The sequence below is a fragment of the Marmota monax genome, unplaced genomic scaffold (genome assembly GCF_021218885.2).
Source record: "Marmota monax isolate L192 unplaced genomic scaffold, Marmota_monax_Labrador192_F-V1.1 WCK01_AAM20220418_F8-fsc00034, whole genome shotgun sequence".
In the NCBI taxonomy this organism is placed as follows: domain Eukaryota; kingdom Metazoa; phylum Chordata; class Mammalia; order Rodentia; family Sciuridae; genus Marmota; species Marmota monax.
Genome location: NW_026693934.1, coordinates 897,864 through 913,445, shown reverse-complemented (window position 1 = coordinate 913,445; position 15,582 = coordinate 897,864). Strand labels below are relative to the sequence as shown.

The 15,582-nt window shown below is 36.6% G+C and overlaps 1 protein-coding gene across 3 annotated transcripts in view; it reads left to right on the top strand.

The window, feature by feature from the left end:
- The window catches only part of Kynu (kynureninase), a 183,715-nt gene that overhangs the window by 83,305 nt on the left and 84,828 nt on the right, over positions 1–15,582 (top strand). For all 3 annotated transcript variants that reach the window (XM_058585367.1, XM_046463713.2, XM_046463712.2), the window contains exon 3: positions 12,684–12,804. In XM_058585367.1, the coding sequence (XP_058441350.1) occupies positions 12,684–12,804 (121 nt within the window). The remainder of the gene's footprint in view (positions 1–12,683; positions 12,805–15,582) is intronic.

Here is a 15,582-nt window from a genome sequence, read left to right as displayed (position 1 = left end):
CTTTCTCTCATTTTTCTGAGGGATTTTAAGTTAAAATATCCAGTCCTCATAACTGGTCATTAGAACCAGAAATGGTTTCCAAATATTGTTATTCCTGGTCTCTTTTGACTCAAACCTATTACTTTTTAAAAATTACTTTATTGAGATATAATGTACACTCCATAAAATCCTGTTATTTTTAAGTATACAATTCAATAATTTTTAGTAAGTGTATATGGTTGTTCAACCATCATAATCTAAGTTTAGAACATTTCTTCATTTTTCCCTTTCCCAACCCAGAACCAGGCCTCCGGTAATCTACTGAACCTTTTATGATTTTGCTGCATATTGATCATTAATTCAAAAACTTGTCCTTATCTATAAACTCTGTGTGGAGATTTTTTAAACTGTTCTATCACTGTTTCTTTCATAGTCAAGTGTTCCCTTTCTTCAGTCTTACCACATATCCCTGAGATCAGTAAATCACTAACCAACTTCAGTAAGTTAAATAATTATCAATGTAAAACCCCCTAAGCCAGTTTCACTTTAACTTTGCATATATAAGCATCTGGCCTGAGATCAAAGTGGCACAGCAAAGCGCTTAGGCTTCAGCTTGTCTCCAGAGGTTCCATAAAGTAGAAGACCCTCTTCAGTTCAACTCTTGCTGGGCTTAGAAAATTGTGACAGATATGAGCTATCAATACACGAAATAGGGTAAGAAGTATGCCTTTCTCTATAAACTAGAACACTTTCTTTAAAAATAGTTAAAACAATATTAAATAAAACAGCTTTATCCAGCTATAAAAGGACATATTTTTATGACTGTGTGATTTGAATCACATTGATTTTATTTACTTTCTGTAAGAACAATTAAGAATATTTCTTGGGGCTGGGGATGTGGCTCAAGTGGTATCGCGTTCACCTGGCATGCGTGGGGCCCAGGTTCAATCCTCAGCACCACATACAAACAAAGATGTTGTGTCCGCCGAAAACTAAAAAATAAACATTAAAAATAATTCTCTCTCTCTCTCTCTCTCTCTCTCTCTCTCAAAAAAGTCTTAAAAATTAAAAAAAGAATATTTCTATAGTTAAAAATTTAAATTTGTAGAGATTTTAAACTGCTTCTGTCTCTTGAATTTTTTTCCCCTCAGTACTGTTACTGGGGATTGAATCTAAGAGAGCTTTACCACTGAGCCAATATTATTATTATTATTATTATTATTATTATTATTATTATTATATAATTCTTCTTATTATTATTTTGAGGCAGTATCTCCCTAAGTTTTTAAGGGTCTTGTTAAGTTGCTGAGGTTGGCCTCAAACCTGTGATTCTCCTGTATCAGTCTTCCCAGTGACTGGGATTACAGGTGGGTGCCACTGCACCTGACTTGTTTTTGGATTCTTTTGGGTGGATTTATTTTTAATTTAGTCTTGATAAACTATCTGCTTCTAGGTGTAGAGTTGTTTTATAACCCTATGTATGAGTGAAAGTCTCCTAGGAAGACCCTAGGGAGGAGGTACCAGAGAGGTCACTGCTCAGAGGGAAAAGAATTTGCAAAGACACAAGAGAGTGAAGTTGTTTTGGTCACTAAGTTTTGCATTCCCAAAAGTATGCCATGTAAGTAAAAGGATGTGGGTAAATTGTACCCAGTAGGGTGTATAATAGGGTAGATAGCAAATAAGTGGACAGTAGTAACAGGAAACAAGGATGAAGAAGTAAATGTAATGGAGGAGAAGAAGAAGAAAGAGTCAAGAAAAATTGGAAATACTTATTAAATAACGCTTAATATGATTTCATATTAAGAGAAAGAGAATGACCCAAGCTTCCTGGTGAATAGTGCTGATATTCACTGGTTGTATTTGGCTTGCCTTGGGGAACTCCTCATCTAAGGAGAACCTAGAGTTGCTTTTCATTTTTGTTGTTCTGCAATCTGTGGCTTCGAGTTCTGAGTCCAGGAAGGTAGCAGCTATGTCTCAAATCGCATAGCGTGCATGCAGGGACAAAGAAGGGAAGTGTGTGTGTGTGTGTGTGTGTGTGTGTGCGCGCGCGCGCGCGCGTGCACGTGTGCTCTCCTCTAAGGAAGGTCTTAGATGCTATCTCCTAATATGTCTACCCATATCCTATGGGCCAGTGTTTGGTCATGACCCCACCTATCTGCAAAAAAGGATGAGTGTAAACCATCATTTGGGTTCTTGATAGTCTTACACAAAGCAAATACTTTTATTTCTATAAGGGAAAGACAGAACGGAACTTAGGGCATGGCTATTAGTTTGGTTTAGTTTAAAGACACAAATGTGGGAATCATTAGCATTTAGAGTTGAAAATCAGAGTGTGGATGATTTGATCTAGGCATCTTGCCCACTCTTAGAAGTTGGTGGAAACCAAATTTTAAAAAGTGGCAAAGATGAATTCTAGAAAGAGTTGGACATATAGAACAAGGAAATGTAGTGCTCTAAAACCAAGTACAGAGGGACAAAGAAATGTGAAAGCATTCCAGCATCAGCATCAGCTGTCACAGAGCCTATATGTTAAGCCTTTCATTTTAGCAGTTAGGAATTTTTTTATTATTTTTCTTTTTCTATCTGTGCACTACAATTATACATAATAGTGGGATTAATTGTTACCTATTCATATATGCAGGCTCATAATTTGGTCAATTTCACCCTTAGTACCTCTCCTTCGTCCCCTCTATCCCTCCCTTGGTCCCCTTACTCTACTGTCCTCCCTTCTATTTTCATCATATTTTTCCTGTTTTTCCCCCTTTTTTCTCTCTAGCTTCCACATATGAGAGAAAATAGATAATAACTATTGACGCTCTGAGTCTGGCTTATATCACTAAACATAATGCTCTCATATTCCATCCATTTTTCTGAAAATGACATAATTAACTTCTTCTTCATGGCTGAATAAAATTCCACTGTGTATATGTACCACATTCTCTTTCTCCATTCATCTATTGGAGAATACCTAGGTCGGTTCTATAACTTGGTACTGTGAATTGTGCTCCTATAAATATGGATATGCAGATATCATTATAAAATTCTATCTTTAAGTATTCAGGATAAATACTAAGAAGTATAACTGGATCACGTGGCAATTCTACTTCTGACCTTCTGAGGAAACCCCATACTGATTTCCACAGTGATCTTAACTAATTTGCGTTCATACCAACAGTGTATTAAGTGTCCATTTTCCTGCATCTTCAGTAGCATTTATTATTATTTGTATTCTTAATGAATGCCATTCTGACAAGAGTGAGACAAATCTCAGTGTAGTTGTGATTGCATTTCCCTAATTGCTAAAGATGTTGAACAATTTTTTCATACTTTATGTCATTTGTATTTTTTCTTTTGAGAAGTGTCTGTTCAATTCATTTATTGATTGGGTTGTTTATTCTGGTGTTAAGCTTTTTGAATTCTTTATACATTCTGTATATTAATCTTCTGTTGACAGAATAGCTGGCAAGCATTCTCTCCCATGCGGTAGGCTCTCTTTTCATGCTTTTGGAAAGGTATTGTTCTAAAACCAAGTACAGAGAAAATTCAAAGCATGTTAGCATCAGTATCAGCTATCAGAAAACTTGTATGGGGATCCTCTAATTTTAGCAATTAGGGGAGTATTGATGTTGTTGTTGGTGGTGTTTTTTGTTTGTTTTGTTTTGGTTTTGTTTTTCTTTTTTCTATATGGTACTAGAGATTAAATCCAAGGCATCCTGCACACTGGGCTAGCACTCCATCACTGAGCTCCATCCTGAGCCAAAGGAGAGCTTATTTAGTGAGCTTAACTTAGCTTTATTGGAATAACAGGGAGGGAAATTATATTTTTTCTAGATGTAATTAAAAGAGTTAAATGTTGGAAACTGGGTTTTTAGAGTGTTCTTTCAAGAACCCTTGCTGTAAAAGGAAGAAAGCTATGACAAAAAGAAATGTATGGATGTATTCAAGGAAAATAGGGGCTTGATTATGGTTGTGCATTGAAAAATGGAAGAAGAGACAAATAGACTGTTATGGTTTAGATACGGTATCTCTCAAAAGTTTATGTGTGACACAATGCAAGAAGGTTTGGAGGAGAAATAACGGAATCATAGCCTTAACCCAAGAAGTTAATTAATCCCTGATTGGATTAACTGAGTGGTAACTGGAGGCAGGTGGGGTGTGGCCAGAGGAAGTGATTCATTGGGGGAATGGTTATAGGGTATATATTTTTAATCTGGAGAGTAGAATATCTCTCTGCTTCCTGATCACCAGGTGAGCTGCTTCCCTCTGCCACATACTCTTGCATGACGTTCAGCCTCACCTTGAGCCCTAAGAAATGGAGCCTGCTGTCCATCCACTGAGACCTCTGAAACCATGAGCCTCCAATAAACTTTGTCTCTTCTATAATTATGCTGGTAGGATCTTTTAGTCACAGCAGTGAGAAAGATGACTAAAGCACAGACACACAGACAGACACACAGACAGAGAGATGCTTTTCAGCCAAGCAGGATCTATACTGGATCTGTTGTCTACCCCACTGTTTTCAGCTCAAGGAACTAAAGAACCTAAGGTAATGCAAATTCCTGAAGACAATCTTTGTTCTCAAAGGATGTTTTGAGCTTGATGGTCAAGACAACATGATTCAGATTGAAATTTCAGGAAGAAATCTACGGGATTCACCCAACTATTGCATCCTTCTGGCAATTTTGCCATGAGAACTCAATTGCAGAATGAAAAATTGGGACCCAGTATTCCATTAGGCTTTTGTCTTTGCCTGGGGAAGGTCTGGTCTTACGTATTATTTTCTAAGTGGACTTCATTTTCAAGCACGTGGAGAATTCCTGTTTAAATCCTGTTTAAATTTAAATGTAAAATACATCCTTTCATCAAAAAGGATTTTGAAAGGAAAGTGACCACAACACTCGGAGCAACCAAGAGATCTTTATTGAAGCAGTGCAACAAAGGAGAAAAGAAAGAGAGAGAGAGAGAGAGAGAGAGAGAGAGAGAGAGAGAGAGAGAGAGAGAGAGAGAGAGAGAAAAGAGAGAGCAAGAGCAGGAGCAAGAGAGACAGAGAGAGCAAGAGAAAGAGATAGAGCAAGAGAGCAAGAGAGAGAGCAAGAGAGAGAGGAGCCCGGCAGGAGGGAGTTTTTATAGCCCAAATCTAATGGGGTCTCTGGGTCTGCAAGCTGCCTTGTTGGCAAAAGGGGGGTTAAGTGTTCGGCCTTGAGCAGCAGGATGAGTGTTCAGCCTTAAGCAGGGGCTTGGGCCTTTGGGCTTGAAGCAAACGGGTGATAAAGAACCAGACAGAGGGTTTGAGTGGCCAGGTCACCCTGCAGCTAACTTTGTTTGGCAAGCCCTGCAGACAACTTACTCAGCCTATCCTGCACCTAACAGATTTCACTCACCATTCAGAGAAGACTAACATGTTCACAATGAGACAAGACAAAGGAGCTTCTGCAAATGGACTGTAGTAGCATTTTTTGTCAATATCCCTCCGGGAAATATATTCAAAGTCCCATGAGATTTGGGGGAGCATAACCTCACATTCCTATGAAGAAAAAAAAATACCAGTATTCCCTCAGTACAACATCAAGAAATTAAATATTATTGAACTATCCTTAACATTAATAAGGTATTATTGTTGCATGAAATATCAATACTAAGGCACGCAGAAATACAAAATGTTTTCACTCATTACATTTTGAACAATAGTAAAGAGTAAAAATAAAGAAATCTTCAGTAAAATGTACAAAAAATAAACCTACAGTATCTCTTCCATTGACTCTTCCTCATCTTTAAGGACTTACTTCTACTCCAATCAGAAATAGGAATAGTGGGATTCCCTTGGAGTTCTTACAGTCTCACTTTATTGATAGTTTGGAATTTCTGGCTATCTTTGAATTCATGCTGTCTTTGAATTTCCCAGAGACCAAAAAAAAAAAAAAAAAAGAAGAAGAAGAAGAAGAAGAGAAGAAACAGGAAACTCAATGCCTGTGTAGTCGTATTTTGAGTTCTGGTGTTTTCCCTCCAAAACACAGATGCTCAGTGACCAATCAGTGAAGTTATATTCCAATATGGTCATCATAAGTTGAAAATGCACTTAGTACACCTAACCTACTGAATATCATAGCTAAGCATCACAACACACCTTAGAGTATCAATTGTTTACCTTCATGGTCACATGGCTGACTGGATGCTGTGCCTGGCTGCTTCTGGAGTATGCCAACACCCAGGAGAAAATCAAAATTGAAAATTTGAAGTATAATTTCTACAGGACATGTATGTCTTTGCACCACCATAAAGTCCAAAAAAAACATAAGTAAGTAAAATTAGAAAACTGAGTAAAGTTAAAACCATAAGTTGAACCATGAAAATGGGTGGACTGTTTGTCCCTGTTTCCACGTGTTTTTCAGAATCCTCAGATAGCTGCTTAGTGCACTTCAGTTACATTTACTGTGTCATATTGAAGTGTGCTTCACCAAGTCAAGTTGTCTCTGACTTCTACTGAAGTATAAAAGGAAGGCTTTTCATAGTTAAAGAAAAAAATACCAATTAAGTCTAAATTATTCTAAATAGAAGGGACTTTGATTTAAAAACATTTTAAAATAAATGCAGAATATTAGCTAACTGTTCTTTCATGCTAATGACCAGAAACAGAATTGCTTCTTTGGAATTTTGACATGCAGTACTATGAGTATTATGTAATGAAAGCATATATTTTAAAAAAGTAATACTTTCCCTACAGGTTTGTTTCTGGGTCTTATTTGTGTACAGATAAAATTTTGACCTAATTTCTCAGAAGACTATGTCTTAGATTTATGAATATCAGCATAAATACCAGTTAAGTGCTATTCCAGATTGCTAAAATGCAATTCAATGTTGCCAACAATAACAACAAAAAGTCAATTACATTAGTAACATGATTATTAAGATGGAGACAATTTTGCAATTAGCCAGTTCTTACCCAACCGATTCATATTAAATGCCTATGCTCTTCTTGATAATACCACAGCTCCAAATAATCAAACTACAATGAAATAAACACAGCTGGAATCCCTCTGCTTTCCATTACTAATTATAATACAATCAGCAGCAATTTCATGCTCACTAACCTGCAAACATATTGCATATCTTTGGAGAACATCTTTCTTTTATTTTTCTTAATTTGAAAAAAAGAATTCCTTATTTTAAAACAAAAACAAAAGCAGAAACAAAATTTTTCTCAGTTTTCTAAATGAGGCATCTAATAATATCTACCTGTCACACAGACATTCAATAAAGTGTTATCTTTTCATACACATAGGGAGAAAAAGATCTGTTGGATATGAATTCTTTCAAAACCAATAAATAATATATTTCTTTCACGAGTGAACTTTCACAAAGATTTTTTTTTCCAAATCTGCAGACTGGAAACATGTCATGGACACCCTAGCAATCATGACAACCTGCCCCAAGATGCTGGTGAACCAAGCAAGTTTTGAGTATTACAATGGTCCATTCAATCACAGACCATAGTTTGACTCAGATTTGCTTCTTCACATCATTTTGTGTTCTCAGCTTCTCCTAAAGAATGAAAGGCAGGAAGTGGTATTCTATAGCTAAAAGGAAAAATATATCAAAACTAAACTGTATTTTAAAAGAAGGAGCCAGATGTGGAGGTTCACACTTGTAATTCTAGCTACCCCAGAGGCTGAGGCAGGGGTGTCATAAGTTTAAGTTCAGTCTGGGCAATTTGGTGTGACCCTATCTCAAAATAAAATAAAAAGAGTTGGGGGACATAACTTAGAGTACTTGCCTAGGAGGTCCTGGCTTCCATCTCCAGTAACTAACACACACACACACACACACACACACACACACACACACACACCAGAGGAAGAAGAACAAGAACAATCAGAAGAACAAGAGAGCCATCTATAGAACAGAAAGAGAGGCCTAGAACAGATCCATCAGAAAGAACTAACCCTGCCAACAAATTGGTTTGGGGCTTCTTGCCTCTAAAACTTTCCAAAACTATTAGACAATACATTTCTGCTATTTAAGCCATCAAGATTGTGGAGTATTATTATAGTAACCACAGCAAACAAATTGAGAGAGCATATAACAAGAAGCAAACATTCCCAGTTCAAGGAGCACTCATAGATTGTAGATACTTGGCTGATGAAGGAAATTAAGACCATGCCCAATCTGCTAGAATTTGAGAGTGACCTTTGGACAGAGCTCAACAACTTTTTTTTTTTCTTTTGGTAACTAAATATATTTGCTTATGCATTATCTATGGCTTTTCTTGTGCCATGATGACAGAAATGAGGCTTTGTAACAGAGACTAGATGACTCACAAAGCCAAAACTACTTACCTTTAGACTTTTTAAAGGAAAAATTTGCCTTCCCCTGCCTGGAACAAGAATACTGTGTAGGGGTCCTGCCTACTGGGGATTGACAAAGTCAAGTCAGCAAATGCTCTGACCTGGAAGCAAAACCACAGGAACCCCAGATAATGAGGCCGGTCAGTGTCTCCTCAGAATAGATCTAGACAGTTTGGATTAACAGGAAGAAATTGAGATACTTCAATTAAACGCAGTAGAGGAAGACCCCACTGCCAGCCCCGCCCCAGAGAACTAGAAGCAAAGAAGCAAAGGCATTAAAAGAGTTGAAAAATGGTGATGCCAACAAGAAGAGTTAGTGACAGTCTTGTAGCAATATGAATTAACCAAAATTGGGGGCCCATTAAAATGATGTGTGTTATTCAAACAGACGTTTATTTCAAAAGGGGATTTTAGAGCAAACTCCACAACCTTTGTGGAAAGGACACTGATATGAAGAGAAAACTAAGAGGACAACTGAGAAACTGCATAATCTTATGCCCTATTCAGCAATTCCACTTTTAAAGAAAAGAAATACATCAGTGTCATCCTACAATAAATATTTTTTGCAAAACATCAAATCCTCAATTAAAAAAATAAATTGTCAACAGTAGAAAATAAACTGAAAAGCAAAAATGACTGGCATACATCAATACTGACTTAAGCTTTGGAAGAAAAGAATAAAAACAATGAGTGTTTCAGGAAGGGGACTTTTCCCAGTCCGTGAACATGAAATATTAAATAAGTCATCCAGCAGAATCTAAAGATGTCAAGTTGTACAAGATCAGGTAGCTGGCTCTGAAGGACTAGGAAGTTTGTGTGCACTTAGAGCCCAAATATTCTTTAGGATTGTATCTAGAAAGCACAGGAGCCATGAAACACACAGAGAGGTATCCTAGAAGTCTCTAGATTTGGACTATAGGTTGAGTAAACAGCAGGTGATTATCAGTCATGATCGATGTGATGATAATCAGTAACTATTGACGTGACAACCTTGAGGATGAGAAGCAGCCAGTCATGTCTGACTCTGAGGTCCACAAATAATGAGTATCCTAACCAAGGGGATCCTCTTGTCACAAACACAGGAAAACAAAACAAAACAAAAAAAACCCAGCACTTAGGAAATAAAAAGAATCCTTTGATTCAAGAATATCCAGGGCTGGAGACTTAGCTCAGTGGCAGAATCCTTGTCTAACATGGGTGAAGCCCTGCATTTAATCCCCAGGACACCCCCACCCACCAAAATTAAGACTATCCAGGGGCTGATAGATGTAGGTCTGATCGCAATTTGGAAATGCTATGTTTAATCTACTTTCTTATTTCTGCATGTGAAATATGGAAAGAGTAGCTGGGCTGCAGCAAACAACAAAGAATAGAAGGGAGAAAAGGAGGAAAACCATGATATATATAATTGTAAACATCTATGGGCATGATGTATTCTTTGTTTACCTCCTATCTAAGGGGCCTCTCCACAATGTCAAGGGCTCTTCACTAACTTGACTCCACACCCTCCAAACCTCTCTCATAATTAGTTATTGAGAAGTTGCATACAATGGGTTATATATGAGGATGGGAGATTTTCTTACCAACCTCTGATCTCAGCTGTCCTCACAGTGCTAACTTCATGCTGTCTTTTCTCTAAGAAGTCACTCAGGTAATGCTATCATAGAGAACAAGAAGAAATGAACCTGTAATACTGACAAGTGGGTGACACTCCGGGAATCACCATTCCGGTGGATGAGTAGGTCATAAGTTACTTGTTTGAAGGACCATAATGTGAGAAAAAAGAAACTCATTTTGATTTATTCTATAAAACCCAATCATAAAATAAACTAGCTCTAGTGTTTAGTACAGTTAAGAATTAGAGTGGTCAGGCTTGGGATGTAGCTCATTGGTTAAGTGCATACCTAGCATGTGTGAGGCCCTGGGTTGAACCCAGCATCAGCAGGGGGGAAAAAAAATCGTGAGGTCAATATGAGGAAGAGGATCTTTTATTTGGTAAAATTTGTCACTGTCATTACTATCTTCTTTATAGTAATGAATATAATTTTTATTTTCAAAACAATATCAAATTTTATATTACTAGATTTGATTAAAATATCTGACTCCTAGCAGGACATGGTGATTCATAGTTATAATCCCAGCTTCTTGAAGTTAAGGCAGGAGGACACAAATTCAAAGCCAGCTGGCTCAACTTAGCAAGATCCTGTTCAAAATAAAATAATTTGATTCCTTCATTTTAGAATTTCTCTTCTTTTTACTAGATTTCCCCCCAATCTCTTCTTGGTGTCCTTAGAAGTCTGTGAGACCATAAAGACCTCTTCTTTGCCCTTGAGCCAACTTCTCTGTCCATATGAGCCCAGATGGCTTCACTGACAGCAGACCCTTTCTCCCATCAGTCTCCTACCCAGTCCCCACACATACTCAGGGCAAATGCCATTAGCAGGGTCTGAAGTCTTCCATGGAGCCACTTGCAGATAGTACATTCCTCTGTTCCCTCAGTCTTATGGAAGTCACCTTTCTATGAAGTGGGCGAACATGTTTTCTCTTCAACCCTTGGGTCACTGTCCTTCTTTCTTAGGACCTTATACTGACCCACCTTCAGCTTTTAATAGAAAACTTGCTGATCCTGCCACTGGCACAAGAAAAGCCTAGGAATGCAAGGCTTAAGGTCCAGCTTGTCCTTTAAGTTATATAAATCACAGGGAACTGGGGTAGAAAATAATGGATTAGGTTTTTATTCTTTTGTGTTGTTGCAAAACACACTCTATTCTACTACCTTATATAATATTGAGTACGTGTTCATAAAATGTATTTGGTCTGAGATTTATTAAGCAATTCAGCCAAAAAAAAAAAGAACTTAGTAAAGGGCAATGGATGACCATACTGTTGGCAGGCATGGGATGAGATAACTGGGACAGGAATTCTGCCTTTTTTTCACATTGAACATACTCAAAAATGACTTCCTTATGAATTACAGTAGAGGGGGTAGAGAGAGAAGATGGGAGGGGAGGGGATGAGGGATAGTAGAGGATAGGAAAGGCAGCAGAATACAACAGACACTAGTATAGCAATATGTAAAACAGTGGATGTGTAACCGATGTGATGCTGCAATCTGTATATGGGGTAAAAATGGGAGTTCATAACCCACTTGAATCAAAGTGTGAAATATGATATGTCAAGAACTATGTAATGTTTTGAACAACCAACAATAAAAATTAAAGGGAAAAAAAAATGACTTTCTTGATGAAACAGCCCATTACCTATTTCTCGGGGAAAGCATGAGCAATGAAAGAAGACAAGGCAGTAGGGGCAGAGATCTGATGGCTTTCTGGATATCCTTAGTCATCAGTGGGGTGACACACAGGGAGGCTCTTCAGCCTTGCAAATGTGCTTGTTTGAATGCTAAATTGAATCTTGTACACCAATTGAAAGCTCCAAATTTTAAATGAATCCTTTGATATTTGTTCCCTAAGTCAACAAAGAACTATCAGTGAATCTAACTTAAATGGATGAATAGTATTAACACCTCTTTTATTGGGTCAGGCTTAAAAGATTCCAATAAACAAGTGGCTCTGTTCTATAAAAGTAATCAGGTTCAAATAGCCTGGTATGCCTTTAAAATGTCTTGAAAGCTTTTATTTAGCAATTTGAAGTAAAAAAATGTATGGTTTTCCATGATTCCAGGGAAATATCAGCAAGGTGCTGAGTCATTTTCCCAAAAGAATTAAAAGAAAATTCAGTAGTTTACAATTGTGATGATTAGCTTGTATTTTCTCCGATGTTTGAAGCACAAGGATTGCTTGTTTGTTAGTTTGTTTGCTTCTATGCAGTCTAGGGTAAAGTGTAAGATAGAAAAAAAATCACTGAAATTCTGATTTGTTTGAATAAAAGGTAGATATAGAGGACAATCTTTGTCTCTACACTTCTTATTGTAAATATGTGTATCGATATATTATAAAAATATATATGTCCAATATATCTACCTCACATTATAATCTTTCAAGTTTTCAAAATTTGTTGTGTCTAAAAACATGGAATAATTCAGTGTTAGTACTTGATGTAAATTCTGATTGCCTTTGGCTGTTTATGACTGGGAGTAGTTGCTAATTTAAATTTCCTCTTGTACCACAGTAAATATGAAAGATCATCACAATTGCCTCTGTAGTTTAAACAATGTTTCAATATAGAAATGCAAAAGGTTAATTACTTTTCAGAGAATCTGATGTATTCCTTGGTACTAATTGTAAGTTATTTATTATCTTTCTTGGAGTTAATTATATTAATTGTTTGCCCTGGATTAACAATGACAAATAGAAGCCTGTTAATTGAATAAGCACTTTTTTTTTATTCCCTGTGTTTCAGTTGATTTATCTTTAGTGAATAAGGAAGAAAATTCCATTTATTTCTTGGGGAATTCTCTTGGCCTTCAACCAAAAATGGTTAAAACATTTCTTGAAGAAGAACTTGATAAATGGGCCAAAATGTGAGTATTATTTTATTTATTTATTTATTTATTTTTGGTACTGGGGATTGAACCCAGTGATGCTTTACCACTGAGCTGCAATTCCCAGCTGTTATGGTTTAGATGTGGTGTCCCCCTAAAGTTCATGTGCAAGACAATGCAAGAAGGTTCAGAGAAGAAATGACTGGATTAAGGCTCTCTTTTTGTGCTTTAATGTTCCAACCATGAGCCTGACGCATTGAGAAAGATGCTTCACTGCAGCTTAGCTAAGCAGGCTTGCTAACCATGAGGAGTCATAGTCGGGACCATTCTCCCTGTATCTCTTCTGTGCTCTTCTGACTGTGGAGTGCTTCACATTCTCTCTCTTCCTGACCCTAATCGTGTGAGTCCAACCTTCTCAGACACATGTTTTGTGAATTAATCCCCTGATAAGGATTAACTGAGTGGTAACTGAAGTGGTAGGATGTGGCTGAAGGAATTGGGAATTGGGTCATGGCTTTTCGTTATAGATTTGTATCTGGCAAGCGACCTCTCTCTGCTTTCTGATCACCACATGAAAGGTTTCCCTCTGCCACACCCTTCTGCCATGTTGTTCCTGTCTCACCTTAAACCCTGAGGAATACAGCCAGCTGTCTCTGGATTGAGACCTCTGAAACTGTGAGCCCTCCTCTACAGTTGTGCTTGTTGGGTCATTTAGTCACAGCAGCAAAATCTGACTAAAACACCAGTCTTTTTTATATTTTATTTTGATACAGTGTCTCACTAAATTGATTAGGACCTTACTAATTTGCTGAGGCTGGATTTGAACTTAATATCCTCCTGCCTCAGTCTCTGGAGTCACTGGAATTATAAGTGAGTGCCACTGCATCTGGTTCTTATTTTAAAAGCTATGATTCTAAATCTCACATGAAAAACTTAGAACATCACACAGATGGTTATGTAATATTTGGACTAGAGCAGAGGGAAACATTAGGGATTGTGCTGTTCAATACTTTTATATATATGATCAGAATATTTGATCAGAATAAGGTGAAGTGGCAAGTTAGTGTCAAGGTCAAGAGTAAAACTTTTTAACATTTAAACATTTAAATCTCCTTTGCGTTCACATATCTACATCATACATAGTCATTTTATTTCTTTAGTGTTTAACAAAGTAGTTGATATTGAGGAATTTCCTTTTTTATGATTAGTTCTTACCTAAACTTATGTTTATAAACAAGGAACCAAAGCTTGTTGTGGAGGTAAGAGGTTGACGAGCAGAGAGTACTTTTCTACCCTAGAGCCTGACACATTGAGAAAGATGCTTCACTGCAGCTTACCTAAGCAGGCTTGCTATCCATGAGGAGAAGCAGTAGGGACCATTCTCCCCGTATCTCTTCTGTGCCATTTTTCTCTTCTGACTGTGAAGTGCTTCACATTTTCTCTTCCTGACCTTCTCCTGTGAGTCCAACCTTCTCACTACATTGATTATCCTTCCCGAAATGTTACTGCTCTTCCATCTCCTTAAAAACTTTTCCATTTTTTTATATGTACTGAGTTACTTCAGGGTGTATTAACATTTCTATCTCCTTTCCTTATTAAGAAAGACTTTGCATTCTCCTCTTCTGGTTATTCATGAAGTATGTGGTGGGTTATTGTGAACTATGTTTCCCCCACTGTTTTGTAGAACACTATAATCCATTACTCTCATCTGTTTAGGCACTAAGTATTTAACTAATCAATATCCTTTCTTGATTAGGCAGGTGAGAGATACCTATTTTTATTAGTTTTATATTGTTAGCTATAGTATAAACCCCTGAATAAAAATTACCTAGCTTTATGTATTTTCTAACTTTCCCTAGTAATCACTGACAAAGTTGAAACTAGAATTATTTTTTAAATAGTCAAATGTTTTTATTTATAAATTTTGAAGTGCTTAAATGTGTTAAAATATTTTTTTAAAAACTGGAAATATTTAAAAAATATTTTCTGCTTATTTAAAGTTGAAAAATCAATATATATGAGCCAAAACTGAAGGTCAGGAAACAAAATTTCAGAAAAATAAAACCAAACAATTAAGAATTCTGAAAGCAAGAGATTTGGCTCTCATAGGAACTCTGAATGTTTTCTTAGCATTCTTCATTCTCCATTCTACTCATCATTCATATTGGGAAGATTGTTCTTTAAATTTTTGTTTATACTGACTGTGCAAATAACTACTGCCGGGGCTATTAGGTGACACTGCAAAGTTCTTAATTTTCATGGTGAAGGAATGAAAGTTTTCAAATTAATGCAAGAGTAACATAAGTGTTTATAATTTATGAAGCCTGCTATAACTTTATCTGCATAAGTTCTATGCGTAAATTGCAAAACATATCACCATATTAGGAAGCATTTTGCACTAGCAGGTTTTAATATTTAATAAATGAGGGTCATAGTTAATAAAAATGGTTGATATGCATTTTTTGGCCTTAATGTAAGAGAGAGCAGAGAATTAGATTGAATGGATTTGAACTTTAGAGAGTGTCCTTGCCTCTTGGATATTCATTCAGCAAGGCTGTGCGTTTTTATCCTCTAGGCATTTAAAAAAGATGCTGTCCTGATATTCTGTTGATATCTTTGTGGTTATTGTATGTTAGCAAAGGGATTGGTTGATTACTCCTAGGACATTAAAATTATACTTCAAGAAAATGCTTCTCTTCCATAACAACTTCTATTGTCATAGTCTTAAATCTTTTTACCTTGTTTTCATTGGATGATTCAGAAAGGAGATGCATTTTAATTATTTTAGGCAATGTAAACTGAATTAAAGAATTTTGA